This window comes from Schistocerca americana, chromosome 3, assembly GCF_021461395.2.
Source record: "Schistocerca americana isolate TAMUIC-IGC-003095 chromosome 3, iqSchAmer2.1, whole genome shotgun sequence".
In the NCBI taxonomy this organism is placed as follows: domain Eukaryota; kingdom Metazoa; phylum Arthropoda; class Insecta; order Orthoptera; family Acrididae; genus Schistocerca; species Schistocerca americana.
The window spans coordinates 534,892,403-534,911,359 of NC_060121.1; the positions used below are offsets into that span (position 1 = coordinate 534,892,403).

The window sequence follows — 18,957 nt, forward strand, 5'->3', positions numbered from 1 at the left end:
GGTAGAACCGTCCTTAGTGGGGAACCTCTGGGGATCCTGCAGCACCTTGGTTTGTGTAAGGCTTACCTAGGCACCCAGGGCTCTGCCTAGGTGGGCTATTATTTTCATAGCTGCTCGTGGGACTAAGATAGATCCCTTGAAATTGTCTTCTCCTCCTCCCAGTGAAAAGGGTGTGTTACTGGTAGGTACTAATACCCAATCATGTAGCCAGTCCTTCAGACTTGGGGGTTACACAGAATCTTTCAGTCTCGATAAACAGAATACGTGCTGGTGGCCAGAATGTATTTATTATAGTTAAACAGAAAGAGAAAGTTTCATCTTTCTACTAACAAAAAGGTTTAGAAAGTGTCATTAGAATGTTAAAATCTGTCAAGCATCTACATCTACATGTCTACATCTACATGACTACTCTGCAATTCACATTTAAGTGCTTGGCAGAGGGTTCATCGAACCACAATCATACTATCTGTCTGCCATTCCACTCCCGAACAGCGCGCGGGAAAAACGAACACCTAAACCTTTCTGTTCGAGCTCTGATTTCTCTTATTTTATTTTGATGATCATTCCTACCTATGTAGGTGGGGCTCAACAAAATATTTTCGCATTCGGAAGAGAAAGTTGGTGACTGAAATTTCGTAAATAGATCTCGCCGCGACGAAAAACGTCTTTGCTGTAATGACTTTCATCCCAATTCGCGTATCATATCTGCCACACTCTCTCCCCTATTACGTGATAATACAAAACGAGCTGCCCATTTTTGCACCCTTTTGATTCCTCCGTCAATCCCACCTGGCAAGGATCCCACAACGCGCAGCAATATTCTAACAGAAGACGAACGAGTGTAGTGTAAGCTGTCTCTTTAGTGGACTTGTTGCATCTTCTGAGTGTCCTGCCAATGAAACGCAACCTTCGGCTCGCCTTCCCCACAATATTATCTATGTGGTCTTTCCAACTGAAGTTGTTCGTAATTTTGACACCCAGGTACTTAGTTGAATTGACAGCTTTGAGAATTGTACTATTTATCGAGTAATTGAATTCCAACGGATTTCTTTTGGAACTCATGTAGATCACCTCACACTTTTCGTTATTTAGTGTCAACTGCCACCTGCCATACCATATAGCAATCTTTTCTAAATCGCTTTGCAACTGATACTGGTCTTCGGATGACCTTATTAGACGGTAAATTACAGCATCATCTGCGAACAACCTAAGAGAACTGCTCAGATTGTCACCCAGGTCATTTATATAGATCAGGAACAGCAGAGGTCCCAGGACGCTTCCCTAGGGAACACCTGATATCACTTCAGTTTTACTCGATGATTTGCCGTCTATTACTACGAACTGCGACCATCCTGACAGGAAATCACGAATCCAGTCGCACAACTGAGACGATACCCCATAGGCCCGCAGCTTGATTAGAAGTCGCTTGTCAGGAACGGTGTCAAGCTTTCCGGAAATCTAGAAATACGGAATCAACTTGAGATCCCTGTCGATAGCGGCCATTACTTTGTGTGAATAAAGAGCTAGCTGCGTTGCACAAGAACGATGTTTTCTGAAACCATGCTGATTACGTATCAATAGATCGTTTCCTTTGAGGTGATTCATAATGTTTGAATACAGTATATGCTCCGAAACCCTACTGCAAACCGACGTCAATGATATAGGTCTGTAGTTAGATGGATTACTCCTACTACCCTTCTTAAACACTGGTGCGACCTGCGCAATTTTCCAATCTGTAGGTACAGATCTATCGGTGAGCGAGTGGTTGTATATGATTGCTAAGTAGGGAGCTATTGTATCAGCGTAATCTGAAAGGAACCTAATTGGTATACAATCTGGACCTGAAGACTTGTCTGTATCAAGCGATTTGAGTTGCTTTGCAACCCCTAAGGTATCTACTTCTAAGAAACTCATGCTAGCAGCTGTTTGTGTTTCAAATTCTGGAATATTCCATTCATCTTCCCTGGTGAACGAATTTCGGAAAACTGCGTTCAATGACTCCGCTTTAGCGGCACAGTCATCGGTAACAGTACCATCAGCACTGCACAGCGAAGGTATTGACTGTGTCTTACCGCTTGTGTACTTTACATATGACCAGAATTTCTTCGGATTTTCTACCAAATTTCGAGACAATGTTCCGTTGTGGAACCTATTAAAGGCATCTCGCATTGAAGTCCGAGCCAAATTTCGCGCGTCTCTAAATTTTAGCCAATCTTCGGGATTTCACGTTCTTCTGAACTTCGCATGCTTTTTCCGTTGCCTCTGCAACAGCGTTCGGACCTGTTTCGTGTACCACAGGGGATCAGTTCCATCTCTTACCAATTTATGAGGTATGAATCTCTCAATTGCTGTTGCTACTATTTCTTTGAATTTGAGCCACATCTCATCTACATTTGCATAGTTAGTTTGGAAGGAATGGAGTTTGTCTCTTAGGAATGCTTCTAGTGACACTTTATCCGCTTTTTTAAATAAAATTATTTTGGGTTTGTTTCTGGTGGATTTGGAAGAAACGGTATTGAGCCTAGCTACAACGACCTTGTGATCACTAATCCCTGCATCAGTCATGATGCTATCAGCTCTGGATTGTTTTGTGGCTAAGAGGTCAAGAGTGTTTTCGCAACCATTTACAATTCGCGTGGGTTCGTGGACTAACTGCGTGAAATAATTTTCGGAGAAAGCATTTAGGACAATCTCAGAAGATGTTTTCTGCCTACCACCGGTTTTGAACAAGTATTTTTGCCAACATATCGAGGGAAGGTTGAAGTCCCCACCAACTATAACTGTATGAGTGGGGTATTTACTTGTTATGAGACTCAAATTTTCTCTGAACTGTTCAGCAACTGTATCATCGGAGTCTGGGGGTCGGTAGAAGGAGCCAATTATTAACTTAGTTCGGCTGTTAAGTATAACCTCCACCCATACCAATTCGCACTGAGTATCTACTTCGACTTCACTACAAGATAAACCACTACTGACAGACACAAACACTCCACCACCAATTCTGCCTAATCTATCTTTCCTGAACACCGTCTGAGACTTCGTAAAAATTTCTGCAGAACTTATTTCAGGCTTTAGCCAGCTTTCTGCACCTATAACGATTTCAGCTTCTGTGCTTTCTATTAGCGCTTGAAGCTCAGGGACTTTCCGAGCACAGCTACAACAATTTACAACTACAATCTGACTGTTCCTTGTTCCAAGCACGTCCTGTATTTCTCACACACCCTTTGAGATTGCAGCCCACCCCGTACTTTCCCGAGGCCTTCTAACCTAAAAAATCGCCCAGTCCACGCCACACAGCCTCCGCTACCCGTGTAGCCGCCAGCTGAGTGCACTTGTGAAATGGGACGCTGTCGGCAAAACTTCTAGTTCTGGACAAGTGAAGCAAGTTCAGAAAGCTCAGTGCCTAGGGAAGTATGCAATAGAAAGTGAACTGCACAACACCTTGAACTGCATCATAGGTGTTGACACTTGCAGGCATCTGGTTGATGTTCCCCAAGAAGAACTGAAAGCTGAGTGATCCGGGGAAGGCGTTGTTGAGTTGTTGATGTGCAAAACATTATGAAAAGGGCGGATGGCGATCTTGTCAAATCAGACTCTTTTTATACTTGCATTTAACAGCACCAAACTTCCAGAGTATATTGAGGCAATTTTCCTTTGCCTAAGTACCCAGTGCACTGTTTTAAATGCCAGCACTTTGGGCACACTGCTCTTGATTGTGAGGGAGAAGCCACTTGAGGCAAATGTGGTGAAGACGCCCAAGGCAGAGTTGGTTGTTCCTCTGCTCTAAAGTGTGTCAACTGCTCTGAGTATATCCTCATCAGGAATAGTGACTGCAGTGTCTTCCTTGAAGATTGGAACTCCTTGCCCTCTCCAAAGATCCAGTTTTGTCCAGCGATGCCACTACCAACTCCATGTTTGTGGCTGTGGAGCATCCTCAGACAAAAAATCTAAATCAAAGGTGAAGAAGCACCCCTGACAGAGTTGGGAAGTACATAGTCCGGCAATGTCAACATCATCCTCTCAGATGTCTCTCTCGAATCGTCTTCAGATGCAGTGGGCCTTGATGTCAGATGTGGGCAATCAGCTCACCCCAAAACTAAGCCTCCACTCATTGCTGGCTCGCCTCCCCTGCAGAAAGTCAGGATGAAAGTGCTACCCACATGATAAATGGCTCCCATCCTGCAGTAGAACATCAATGGGTTCAGGACACATGTGGAGGGACTAAAACTCCTAGTACAGGAACACACCCTGTGCTTTTGTATGCAGGAAATGTGTTTTAAAGTGTCTGATCCCCTGGACTATCAGGCTAAATGCTGTATCGAGAGGATGACCTGACTGGGGAAAGAGCCAAAGAAGGGGTCACTGTGTATGTGAATAACTACTTCTCTGTTCTCCTCCTGGCTACTGACCTGCAAACAGTTGCCGTTGAAATTCATGTGTGTGAGAGGATAACTAGTTGCTCACAGTATCTACCTCTGCAAGATGCAATAGACTCCGAGGCTCTCGCAGATCTTATGGACCAATTGCTCCGACCATTACTCGTACTGGAAGACTTCAAGATCGACCATCTCTTATGGGGCTTGACCTCTGCTTGCCCTCGGGTTGGGTTTTGGATAGCCTCCTGACATCTCACAAGCTGTGCTTCCTCAACACAGGTACTCCCACTCATTTCTGTGCTGGTACTGGGTCATTCTCAGCCATCGACTTCCATTTATGCTCTCCAGCCTTCGCAGACTCTGTTCGGTGGAAAGTCATTGATGACCTCCATTCCACTGACCACTTCCTACTCAGCTAGATGGAACATTACCTGATGAGTGACCACCAAAATAATGGTCAGCAGGGCTAACTGGATGCTGTTCAGTCAGCTTGGCTGTATTTGAACACTGTAACAATGTCCAGGAATGGGTGGACCACATTACATGGGTAATCTGTCATGCTGCTGACTTATCCATCCCAAAGCCATCAGGTCATCTTATGAGGCAACATCTACCTTGATGGATTGTTGAGTGCTGCTCAGAAATCCGGGACAGGCGTGTGGCTCCTTGACAGTTTAAGTACTGCCCAACAGCAGAGAACCTCACAGCATTTCAGGTCGCGAGAGCCAAGGCTTGATGCATAATTAAAGAGAGCAAGGGAAGGCCATGGCAAGCATTCCTGGACTCCGTCAATTGTTCCACTTGTTTTACAAAAGCATAGGAAATCCTCAGGAGGATTTCTGGTAAACACAGTCATTTACCGACAGCAGCTGTGCTGAAACAGGAGTGTCTCGAAACAACGCCCGGAGACATCACTCAGATGGCAGCAGAACATTTTGCAAAAACTACTACCACTGCCAGCCAGGATCCAGTGTTTTACCACTGCTGTGCAACTGTAGAGGACCAAGTTGGACTTCATACTCAACCATTCTGAGTCTTACAATCATCCATTCTCCATGTGGGAGCTGAACATAACCTAGTTGTTATCAGAGTATCATCTTAATGAGCTGTGTAGGAAAGACCCTGGACTGAATGGTTAACTGTTGTTTGGTGTGGTTGTTAGAGGCATCTATTCAGCAGACTTTCCTACATAAACATCACTGTCTCGGCATATTCTTTGATATCAGTAAGGTGTATGATACTACTTCGAGACTAAGTATTGTCACACAACTCTATCAATGGGGCTTTCGTGGCCACCTCCCCATCTTCCTGTGGTCTTTCCTGTTTTAGCGGTTTTTTGGTCCTGAGTTGGTGACACACTGTCAGATCATTTGGAGCAGGAGAAAGATATGTTTTAAGTGTTACCCTCTTTGTCATAGCCATTAATAGTATCAAATCTATCATCAGTATCACATCTACCATAAGGAGACCTGTGCAATGCTCCTCATTTGTGGACGATTTTTCTGTTTTCTGTTCGCCCTCCAGTGTTGCAGCAGTGACTTGTCAGTTGCAATTTACTGTGCAGAGGTTAGAGGAGTGGGGTGCAAAGGCAGGTTTTCAATTTTCTACAGATAAGTGTGTGTGTGTGTGTGTGTGTGTGTGTTTCATTTTAATCATTTCCTTTGTTTTTTTAATTCACCTGACTTGCATATGGGGGATACCTTTCTACATTTTAAAGACTCAGTAAGGTTTCTGGGCCTCATTTTTAACTCCAAAATCTCTTGGTTACCATGCCTGAGTGACCTGAAAGGCAGAACCCAGAAGGCAATGAATATCCTACAATGTCTGAGCAAAAGGTCGTGAGGAGCAGACAGAGCACAGCTGCTCCAGTTTTATATGGCTTTTGTGTGTTCACGACTAGACTGTGGGTTCACAGCATATGGATCAGTGAGGCATTTCTACCTGGATATTATTGATACTATCCACTGTGAGGGTATTAGGCTGGCCAAGGAGGCCCCATACCTATTCTCTATGCTGAGGCTAGGGAACCGCAACTCACCATCTGGCGGCAGCTCCTCGTAGTGCATCAGACTTGCAAGTTTCTTGCAGCTCCGACTTCACCTGCATACCATACTGTTGCTTGTCCACCTCTGGAGTGCCTTTTGTCAAATTGTCCATGAGCAACAATACTGTTTGGGATCAGTGTGCAGTGTTTATTTTGCTGGAGTCACTTGGAGTGGAGCATTTACAACACCAAATCCAGGATTTTAACTGCAGAGGTCCAGACCAGTTTTTGATTTGGTGCTGTGAAGGAGAGATTGCACTCCTACATGTGTTTTTAGTACATCATTTTATGACATTGTAACTGAGCACCACTACTCTACAGCTGTCTTTACAGATGGGTCAAAACAGGGGGACTCCGTTGGTTGCTGCTTTGATTCCCCTGATCGTGTCCTCAAAGTCTGACTGCTGTCTTCAGTGCAGAATTATATGCGATCTTGTGGGCACTGGAGCAGATTAGATGTGGTTCAGGTGCTAAATTTCTTGTCTGTTCTGATTCTCCGAGTGTCCTGAACTCTCTACAATGCCTGTATGCAGTAGACCAAATTTTACTAGACTGTGTTTTATTTTTGCATCAGAGGGCAGTGGCAGATTTGCCAGCAGATCTACCATCTATTTTAATGACATTAAAACAAATGTAGTTAGAGTTCAAAAATTTTGCAATCTGTCCAATTTGTTTCCATAAATTTTATGGAGATGTTACTAATGTGTCAGCAGTGTGACTGGCTAACCCTTTTTTTTTAAGTGGTCAGCCAGTCACTTTTCCCTGTGCCTTTCTTTTAGCTGTTCTCTGGATTTATTTCTGTTTTAACCCCATTTCTGGTGCCTGTCACTCTTCTTCATTTTATTAGGGCCTATGAGATAGTGTGATTGTGTGGGTCAGTGGGAGTGAGGGAGCGAATGTCATTTCATAGTTTCCTTCTCACTGTGTGACAACAATTTTAGTCATTTTATCCATATCTATTTCCTTAAATATATGTAAAGGTGGTGATAGCCTTGGCTTTGAATGCCTGTAAGCTCAACACCCTCCCTTTCACCCCCCCCCCCTCCCTCCACTGCCACGCACGCACACACACACACACAAAAAATCACTCACACGCCACACAATACTCACTGTCCCCTTTTCTCTCATTGATTTACAGTGTATACCACTGCCAGTGTCTCCTCCGTCACTCATACTCTACTCTCTCCTCTCTCACTTACACTGTCTCTTATTGTCTTTCTTTGCCACAGCCAGTCTCCACCATACCTCGGTAGCTCAAAAATGCTGGAGGGTCCAATTTGTTCTTTCATCGGTACCCAAGTATTTAAAATTTCTGTCCAAAATGCAGCATCCCCTATACCTACATGTTGAACCGTGCCAGTCTGGGAGGGTCCAGACACTCCAAGCCTATGTATGGTCTCCACTCATATGTAATTTTCATTTCCACTGTCTCTTCTTCCTTTCTCTCCTGTTGGGACTCTTCCACCTTCACTGTCTTTGTGCTACTCAGTTTCAGCTCAAAAAAGTATGAATAATTTTGCATGCTGTAATTTTTGGTGGGGAAAGCAGAATGAGGATTCAGTCAGCTGGTTCTCCATCCAGTTTTCTGTCAGAGTCTTTAAAAGAAGAATGTATTTTTCTCTTTTGTGCTCTGACAGGAGCATTTTCTGCTTGTTTCATTATTTTCCTTGCTACAGAAGGGTGTGCTGCTTGTATAAAACAAATTCTGTAGGTCTGTAAAGTTTTGAAAGTTTATTTGTTTGGTTCATCATATTTATCAATTTTAACACACATAAACAACAAGTAATTGTACATAATGATAAGAGTAACACGAACTCTTTTGTTTTACATTTTTTATGGATGCTTTCCTCATCAATCACAATTCATCAAAAATGTTCAGCTTATGATTGTACAAGGTATGCAACTTTGCATCCGCCATTTTTTTCCCCAACATTTGAGGCTTTAATCAAACAGATTGGTGAACATGTATCATTCAAAGTATTTTCCATCGCTCTCCCATCTTTTGGGCATTGTACGAACCCCGCGTCGGAAAAATTGTTCATCTTTTGAAGCGATCCACGAATCAATCCAATTTGTGACTTCTTCATGAGATCGGAAGTGTTGGTCAGCCAAGCCATGCGCCATTGATCTAAAAACAGGTGATAGTCTGAGGGAGCAATGTCTGGAGTATATGATGGGTTAGATAGGACTTTTTAGCATTCCCAAATACGTTTTGACCTCTTTTTGCAACGTGGGGTTGAGCAGTGTCATGCTGCAAAGTCACTTTATTGTGCCTCTCACTGTATTGTGGTTGTTTTTCTTTTAATGCTCTGCTCAAACTCATTAATTGCATTCGATAATGAGCACCTGTGATTGTTTCACTTGGTTTTAACACCTCATAGTACACGACGCCGAGCTGGTCGCACCAAATGCAGAGCATTATCTTGGAGCTGTGAATATTCGGTTTGGCCGTCGACGTGGAAGCATGGCTGGGATATCCCCATAATTTTTTGCATTTCCGGTTATTGTAATGAACCCATTTTTCATCCCTGGTCACAATGTGCTGCAGAAATCCCTTTCGTTTTTGCCTGTGAAGCAACTGTTCACTAACACACAAATGCCATTCAACGTCTCATGGTTTCAGCTCACACAGGACCCAAGTTCCTTCTTTATGAATCATGTCCGTAGCCTTGAGATATTTTGAAATGGCTTGCTGTGTCACTCCCACTAACCGTGCCAATTCTTCTTTAGTTTTATGCGAGTCTTCACTCAGCAATGTCTCCAATTCTGCATCTTCGAAAACATTCTCCCTTCCACCACTATGCGGGTCTGCGACGTTAAAATCACCATTATTGAAGCGTTGAAACCACTCACGACTCGTTCTTTCACTAATAGCATCCTTACCACACGCACTTGAGAGCATTCGATGAGACTCAGCCGCTGTTTTCTTCATATTGAAACAAAACAGTAACACCTCCTGCGAATGACGAGAATTAGGCGCCTGACGTCTATGATCTGTTTCTTTCGACCGCTACTTACCATTGTCGCCACCTATCAGCAAATAGCGGAAGCAAAGTTGTACACCTTGTAAATTAAGACAAAAAATGTTGTTAGAAATATTTTACTGGATTTACAGTTTTTCCTGTTCTATATAATTTTTATCATTCATTTTAAGTTCTTTTCATGCATGTTAAGACTCATTTTATCCCATTTTTGTCACAGCCGTACCACATTGTGCATATTTAAACAGGCATGAAGTGCCTATTATACAGAGACCGTGCAGCATAATGTTGGTGAACAAGTAGTGCCTAAAAACACAGTTTAATGACCTCAGAACCCTTTGATGACCTATGAACCTGTGTCATGGGTTCACTGTGTCAGTTACAACTACATTTATGCCTCAGCCCAGGTATTATGTTCATAAATTTAAGTTTCACCACAGAGAAGATCCTCTTAAGAACATATGGTAAACATTTTGATGATTTACCTTGAATACAAAGTGTAGAAGTGGCTGCCCCTGGCCCAGCATTGGTGCTTTTTGCCCTCAACAATCAGGGATTTTCAGGTGTATCTTGACAATGGATAAAGATTTTCGAAAATGGGAAAATAATGTGTGTCAATGAATGTCTAAAGACTGTACAGTTAAATTTTGAGCCATTTTCTACATTTAGTTACTTAGGTAATTGCAGCCCACAGTGCAAAAATGGGTTTTTGTTGTTATCTGCTTAAGTACTGTAACAATGAACAAATGGAGCATTTGGAAGCCACCTAAGGTTTCAGCTGAGAATTCTGTTTGTGTGCTTTTTAACCATTCCTGTTCTGATTTTAATAAATTTTCAAAATTTTAAATAACCAGTGAAATTTCAATGTCACACATTTAACTTAAAGCTTACCTGCTTGATACACATTAGAGATCTGAGAACTCCTCCCAAACAGGCCATGAAGGCCCATTGGTACCGACCGACCGCCGTGTCACCCTCAGCCCATAGGCATTTTTGGATGCGGATATGGAGGGGCATGTGGTCAGCACATCGCTCTCCCACCCATATGTCAGATTCCGAGGCTGGAGCCACTACTTCTCAATCAAGTAGCTCCTCAATTTGCCTCACAAGGACTGAGTGCACCCCACTTGCAAACGGCACTCGGCAGACCGGATGATCACCCATCCAAGTGCTAGCCCAGCTCGACAGCGCTTAACTTCGGTGATCTGATGGGAACCGGTGTTACAACTGCAGCAAGGCCATTGGTAGAGATCTGATAGCATGCTTCTTAATATCACCATGTATTTTAAAAAGCAAGAGCCATAGTTCACTGAGAATGGATCAAGCCTGTATTCTCCAGTTTTACAGAGCCTTTGTGGAAATGCAGATTGATAGTAGTTGTGTGGAATTGCAGATTGATAGTAGTTGCATCATTTATGGGTTTACTAGATCATTCTGTTTAAAAAATAATAGGTTTGTTGCATGGTGAGGAAAAGAGGCTTGCTGTTTGAGCCTTTAGGGCTAGCCATATGCTCAGCATCTATTCTGCAGCTGGTGGATCACTGTTCAACATCAGGTAAATATTCCTCATGATGCAACAAGACTATAAAATGGTATCTGCACACCATATTTTTACTTAATCACATACAAAATAGATTTTCATCCATACTGTCTGAGAGCAACAAGGACAAAGAATTGCCTTTTAGAACTGACAGTGGCTAATAACTAAGTTTTACAGTAAGACTGGAGCCGATCAACACCTTGGCATCTTAAGAGACCCAAAACTATCTCTCGGCAAATTTAAAGAACAAATGTACTGTAGCGATAACTTCTGAGAATTCATTTTATTACTCATAACAATAAGGGAAATTCCTGGGTGGAAAAATTCATAAAACAAGGGAAAGGCAATAACTTACATATAAAGGACTGGCACATGGCACACAGAAACATGTAATAGAAAACAGTTAACTCTAACTTTCATGCTGTTGCTCTTTTTCTAGTAAGATTACACACACACACACACACACACACACACACACACACACACAAATGAGCACAACCACAGTGGCGATGTGACTGATTATTGAATATCAATTATTGAAAGCAGTTGCCTGGGTAGATGGAGGCAGGCAGGGGTGGGGAAAAGAAGGGCACGAGAGAGACAGAGAGGGGGATGCGTGGGAAAAGGGGGGAGAGGAGGAGAGGTTTCGTGTGTGTGTGTGTGTGTGTGTGTGTGTGTGTGTGTGTGGGCGCACGCGCGAGCGAGTGAGCGAGCTATATTTTTCTGCTGTATTACTTTTGTACCATACCTGTGCACACTTACAAAGAATGGACATTTCAAAGATGTGCTGTCTTGGCTACAGGTAATCTTGTGCTAGTATAAAACAGTAGTAGCTGGGACAGATGTTCCAACTGTTAAAGAGCAAGAGTCCTTATTGCGGTAATAGATAACAGGAGCTGCGGTCACAGGGTTGCCATCGGCCATACCGGAGTGGTATCACCAGTTCCCATCAGATCACTGAAGTTAAGTGCTGTCAGGCTGGGCTAGCACTTGGATGGCTAACCATCTGATCTCCTGACCACTTTTGGCAAGCAGGGTGCATTCAGCCCTTGTGAGGCAAACTGAGGAGCTACTTGATTGAGAAGTAGCAGCTCCAGTCTCGTAAACTGGCATATGGCCGAAAGAGCGGTGTGCTGACCACATAACCCATAACCCTCCATATCAGCATCCAGTGATGCCTGCGGGCTGAGGATGACGCAGCGGCTAGTTGGTACCGTTGGGCCTTCATGGCCTGTTTGGGCGGAGTTTAGTTAGTTTAGTTTAGTTTAGTGGTCAAACAGTAAAAGGATTTTGCGAAAGTATGGCTTGAGCTTGGATTGTATGATTATGAAGGACCAGATTGTTGATGAAGAGGAATCAATGGAATTGGAAAAGGTGAAAGTTCTTGTGGCAGAATGGATGACGGCCCGAGATGCCAATTTTAATAGCAAGCCCATTAGGTGGGATACCATGTGCCAGAAAAGATTTCATAAAGAGGATTTGTGGTTGGAGTATTGCTAGGGTGAAGGAAAGTTATTGGAATTGGTGGTAGTAGAATGAGCAGGGATACATGGCAGGATGGGCAGAAGACAAAAGGAGTGACTGGAAAAAATGGATGTTCAATAATCAGTCTCGCTGCTACCACAGGCATGTGTGAATGTGTGTACTCTTGCTAAAAGAGAACAGAAAAGCTAGTGTTAATGTTTTCTATTACATGTTTGTGTGTGCCACACACCAATCCTCATTTTATTATTTTTTACATAAGCACCATAATTCGAGTCTACGCTACTCAGATGATTGAAAGCAGTTGTTTTTATAGATCATCTCTTCAGTATTTGCCTTCAGAATAACTGCACTGTATTTAGTGCAGAACTGCATGGACTCGTGAAGGAACTGTAATACATAAAGCATCATTACTGTAAGAAATTTTCATCTGATCAAATTCCCTTAATGTATTGCAAGCAGTGCAACAAATGTACTCGGCAGATAAAATGTATAGAATCCCTTCATCTTTGTACAACAATGAGGCAAATATGTTATTCCCTGTGAGAAACTGGAGAAACAAGCAAGATGATGTAGACATTCCCCTACAGGTTGTCTTCTTGCTGTTCCTGAAAGAGATGTACAAATGTGGAAGGAGGAGGGCTGGTCATGAGGGACAATATTCTGGTCTTGGTAAAAGCAACTATCTGACTGTCACATGCCAGATATGACCTCTTTGAAAGGAAAAATTCACTCTAACCTGCCTCTGAGTGAGTCACTGTCTCCAGGTTGTGGTGCTCATGGCATATTAATCACTGAATGCCATATTTTAATTGAGTATATTTTATGTTTTAATGATAAAGCAGAAACTAACTTGTACAGGGCTCTGCCCTGAAATGAGTGTGCTAAAACTTCTAAAATTCTGTGTTTTTGGCTCATTTCTTTTATTTTTATTCCTGAAATCAGCCAGCTATATTTTTCTGCTCTTTTAGTTTTGTACCATACATGTGCACACTTACAAAGAATGGATGTTTCAAGATGAGCTGTCTTAAGTGTCAACATTTCCTTAAGGTTGATGTCTTTCCTCTTGCCATTATTCATCTATTGCTCACAATTTTCCTTAAAATGATGGTTAATATACATACAAAACAACTTAACACATGCTTGTATTAGAGATAAACAATGGAAACACCAGGCAGAAATGTCAACAATGTAAGAAAAGATAGGTTGCTACTTACCATAAAGGAGACACTTTAAGATGCAGACAGGCACAATTAAAAGACACTTATATAAAGCTTTTGGCCACAGACTTCTTCAACAAAAGAGAAACACACATCATTTATCTACACAAGCACACGTGACCACCATTTCCAGCATCTTGGGCCAGAATGCCAGCCCAAGATGCTGGAGTTGGCAGTCATGTGTGCTTGCTTGTGTGTATGAATGATATGTGCTGATGACGGCTGTGGCTGAAAGCTTTATGTAAGTGTATTTTGATTGTGCCTGTCTGAAACTTATTGTTTCTCATTTACAGTAAGGAGCAATCTATCTTTTCTTTTATTGTTGTTTGTTTTAGAGTCGTTCTTTTCATGCTTAAGTGTTTATACAATCTCATATTATTAGCAATTAGCAGTTGGGACTGGAGTAATTGCAAGGCTGTCATTTCCATACTGTTTTGATTTGCTTTTTAAGACATTTGTGCTCCCGAATACACATCTTCATAAATGCTTTTGACTCATCCTGCAGTCCTCAAACGTAATTAGTCAGCTACAATGATTTTCCTTTAAATTTTCAGTTGTTCACTTGCTGAGTTACTGTTGTTTTGTACCCTTGTCTGTGGCATAGGGAAAGTCTTATATGTTTGATAAATAAAGAGATTTAATTATTATTAATTTTATTGTTAGAATAGTGCCAGTCTACTTTCCATAAAATATCATTGACTGAATATCTCATTTTTGTTTTTTCTTGTTCCAGGATGTGAGGCATAGGATTAATGGTGAAATAATTATGAGAGAAATGGATACTGACAAGGGATATTATAATTTCATAATTTGATATAAACTGTCTGCCTGAAGATAATCAAGAGGCTGTATCTTTTGTGTTGAACAAGTGATTTCACTGAGTGTATGCTGTCAGTATTTAATCAGTTCAACTGCGTGGGGTGCCACGTTTTCAGTTCACATATTATGAAGTGCAAAATAAATAAAAACATCATCAAATGACTGTAATACTCATGAAACTTTGAATGGATGTAACTTTTTTGCTCGGGGACTGTGTATATAAAGTGCAACTCAGAGTGTAAATATTAATAAGAATAGTTAAACAGCTATTCCATGCTGAACTGGCTTGTATGTCTTTTACAAGGAACGTGAGACTGTAAGTCTATAAAGTACTTGTTTCATAATTATATTTTGGTTTGTATAATTTTTGACAGAAAAATACCTCAGTATTAAGTTTAGTTAGAAAAATCTAAGATTTCATTAAGTTTGTAATTTTAAAGTGTCAGCTCCCTCCACAACCACTGCCTGAAATGGTCTTGTGCTCAAATTACTCAAAGGGCAAGATAACTTTGATGATTGTCCGGAGACATGACAATTTGAATAGTTAAATTTGTCTGTGTAGACAAAATACTAGTGCAGTTGTGAAAGTGTAACTAATACACTATTGCAGAAAGTGCATGTAAGAATGAGAGCTGGTTCTCTGTGATTTTTTAAAAAAATCTTTATCAAATAATTTCTTTGTAATTCCATGGGCATGTTTGTTAAATTATAAGGTGCATAAGTCTAAATTTGACATTAGAGCTTTCCAGTGGTACCTACAAAAATCAAAATTAATTGATTTTGTGTTGGTTGAACAACATTTTCTAATAGTAAGTATTATGCAAAAAGGTAATTGATAAAAGCGTAGAGATGCAAAATGCAGCAATTGACTTTAATTGTGACTTAATTTTTTATAGTAATACTTTTTACCATAGCTGCATGAAAAGCAAAATTTATTTCATAATTGATAAGCCCTTCCATAACCTGGCTCACGACAATTATTGAAAAGATGTACTGTTTTCAATAAGATCTCATCTTTGCCAGTGGAGGGTAATAATGCATCTTATCAACATGTTTTGTTCCTTTGTGGAGCTTCGCTGGCTAGAAATACAAAACCCTTATATTAGTTAAAGTTATTGGGAAAGTAATCAAGCTCAAGCGATATGTTACAAAAGTGACAAAAATAAGGTCTTTTATGTGTTTCTTTCTTTCTCTGTGGTAAATGCTATATTAGCATAATTTACCAGAATTCTACCTCATAGGTGCTATCCAATTCATTGAATTAACATTGCAAAGTTCTACACGAGGACATTATTAATTTGAAATTCAGTATATTATTATTTCTTTCTGGTATTCCTTTTGAAATGGGCATTGACAGTGTTGACACCTAACACACTAAATAATTTTGTGTCCAGTGTTCCTGGCTTTCACTTCTCTGTTATTGTAAACTACATTGCACCATTCTGATTAACTTTTTCTGGTTTTTCAGCAATATTTTCAGATTTATGGCTCTTATTCTGGGTAACAGATTTTTGAATATATCTAAAGAAAAAACATTCATCAGTAATCGGTCATGATTTCTTGTTCTATGAAAACATGTGATATTATTGATAAGTAATAAACTGTCTGTACTAAAGCAAATTTGTTTTAATAGTGCATTTGTGATGTATATCCATTCTGCTTTTGATTATTCTATAATGTGGTCCAGATATAGTTGTAAAATTAAAATTTTAGTCTTGATGAAGAACTACCCATTGTGTAAATTGTTTATAAATTCCATAAATTTTGACTTGATGTATAGACTGCTAAATTCTAAAAAGAACAAATTGTTAGCACTACATTTGGAAGTAGTTCTAAGTGTGAAACCCAGTGTACAGTTCAGTATTCAGTTGCTATCAATCATTGCAGTATAATTTCAAGAACCATAAATTATCAATTAAAGCAGAACATTGATTTGTGAGTACAATTTGCTGAAGGAAATACATTACATATGTTTTTGTATAATTAACATGATATGATTATGATAGACCGTGGAAGTGCATTGTTTGCAAGGTTTGGTACGACAGCTAGTGCATAACTGTATATCTACTTGTTAATGAAAATATTTATGAAATTTACACATTTGTTTAATTAAAATCACCTGGCAACTAACTCCTTACCTTTTCATGTGCATGCATGTTTGTGTTTATGTATGTTCATATGGAGTTGAGAAACTGGCCACTTTTGCATGTTTTTACAGCGATAATCAAAAGTATCCTTTGGTGACAGCTGGCTGGAATCACATCTGCGGGCAGCCGTTCCTCCTGCCCTGATGTGGTCAACAAACATGAGCTGTGCATACTTATTATTTCCAGCATGACTCAGAGAGATTTCCTCAAATGTTATATGTGATTTGTATCAGCAGCTATATAAAAAACAAAGAAATGGATAACATGAAGGAATTATTTCCAAACCATGCTTTATTTCTCTGAAATAATCAAAAACCATATTGTCAGTATGTGGCACTGCAGTCATCTAATTTCTTATAGTGAAGAAGCAACTGATTTCTCAGGAGTAACTCTGAAAATTTGAATAAGAAGACAAGTAGAATAGGTCAGATAAAACCTTGGTAGTCATAGTAAAATGGGAAGGCCTGCAGCAGCTGCTAGGGATCACAAATGAGCCCTCTTAAATGTCAGTGTCAAGAAACAACAGATCACCAGATGTGCACAGAAATGTCTATGTCTGTGAGTGTGGTTATTGCCTGCTGCTGCCTCTGTTCTGCTAATTTCCATCACCACAACTGTGCAAGAAAACAAACATTGAGAAGCACGCATAATGTTCTGTCTCCAGTACCTCTTATCTGTCTCAAGACTTGTAGGACTTGATTGTCTAAGTTTAAACGCAGCCAAAACCTCTCAGACAAACAGAAGCTAAATGATGTCAAAGTTAGCGTAAGGAGGGCTATGCGTGAAGCGTTCAGTGAATTTGAAAGTAAAATTCTATGTACCGACTTGACAGAAAATCCTAGGAAGTTCTGGTCTTATGTTAAATCAGTAAGTGGCTCGAAACAGCATATCCAGACACTCCGGGATGATGATGGCATTGAAACAGAGGATGACACGCATAAAGCTGAAATACTAAACACCTTTTTCCAAAGCTGTTTCACAGAGGAAGACCGCACTGCAGTTCCTTCTCTAAATCCTCGCACAAACGAAAAAATGGATGACATCGAAATAAGTGTCCAAGGAATAGAAAAGCAACTAGAATCACTCAACAGAGGAAAGTCCACTGGACCTGACGGGATACCAATTCGATTCTACACAGAGTACGCGAAAGAACTTGCCCCCCTTCTAACAGCTGTGTACCGCAAGTCTCTAGAGGAACGGAAGGTTCCAAATGATTGGAAAAGAGCACAGGTAGTCCCAGTCTTCAAGAAGGGTCGTCGAGCAGATGCGCAAAACTATAGACCTATATCTCTGACGTCTATCTGTTGTAGAATTTTAGAACATGTTTTTTGCTTGAGTATCATGTCGTTTTTGGAAACCCAGAATCTACTATGTAGGAATCAACATGGATTCCGGAAACAGCGATCGTGTGAGACCCAAATCGCTTTATTTGTTCATGAGACCCAGAAAATATTAGATACAGGCTCCCAGGTAGATGCTATTTTTCTTGACTTCTGGAAGGCGTTCGATACAGTTCCGCACTGTCGCCTGATAAACAAAGTAAGAGCCTACGGAATATCAGACCAGCTGTGTGGCTGGATTGAAGAGTTTTTAGCAAACAGAACACAGCATGTTGTTATCAATGGAGAGACGTCTACAGATGTTAAAGTAACCTCTGGCGTGCCACAGGGGAGTGTTATGGGACCATTGCTTTTCACAATATATATAAATGACCTAGTAGATAGTGTCGGAAGTTCCATGCGGCTTTTCGCGGATGATGCTGTAGTATACAGAGAAGTTGCAGCATTAGAAAATTGTAGCAAAATTCAGGAAGATCTGCAGTGGATAGGCACTTGGTGCAGGGAGTGGCAACTGACCCTTAACATAGACAAATGTAATGTATTGCGAATACATAGAAAGAAGGATCCTTTATTGTATGATTATATGATAGCAGAACAAACACTGGTAGCAGTTACTTCTGTAAAATATCTGGGAGTATGCATGCGGAACGATTTGAAGTGGAATGATCATATAAAATTAATTGTTGGTAAGGCGGGTACCAGGTTGAGATTCATTGGGAGAGTCCTTAGAAAATGTAGCCCATCAACAAAGGAGGTGGCTTACAAAACACTTGTCCGACCTATACTTGAGTATTGCTCATCAGTGTGGGATCCATACCAGATCGGGTTGACGGAGGAGATAGAGAAGATCCAAAGAAGAGCGGCGCGTTTCGTCACAGGGTTATTTGGTAACCGTGATAGCGTTACAGAGATGTTTAACAAACTCAAGTGGCAGACTCTGCAGGAGAGGCGCTCTGCATCGCGGTATAGCTTGCTCGCCAGGTTTCGAGAGGGTGTGTTTCTGGATGA

At 40.9% G+C, this 18,957-nt stretch overlaps 1 protein-coding gene across 2 annotated transcripts in view; it reads left to right on the top strand.

Annotated features, from left to right (window-relative positions):
* LOC124607256 (2-aminoethanethiol dioxygenase) overlaps positions 1-16,558 on the top strand; it is a 44,769-nt gene extending 28,211 nt beyond the window's left edge. For both annotated transcript variants that reach the window (XR_006978794.1, XM_047139531.1), the window contains one exon: positions 14,377-16,558. Coding sequence is in view for 1 of the 2 variants with exons in the window: in XM_047139531.1 (XP_046995487.1) it covers positions 14,377-14,383 (7 nt within the window). In the remaining variant the exon portion in view is untranslated. The remainder of the gene's footprint in view (positions 1-14,376) is intronic.
* The last annotated feature ends 2,399 nt before the right edge of the window (positions 16,559-18,957 follow it).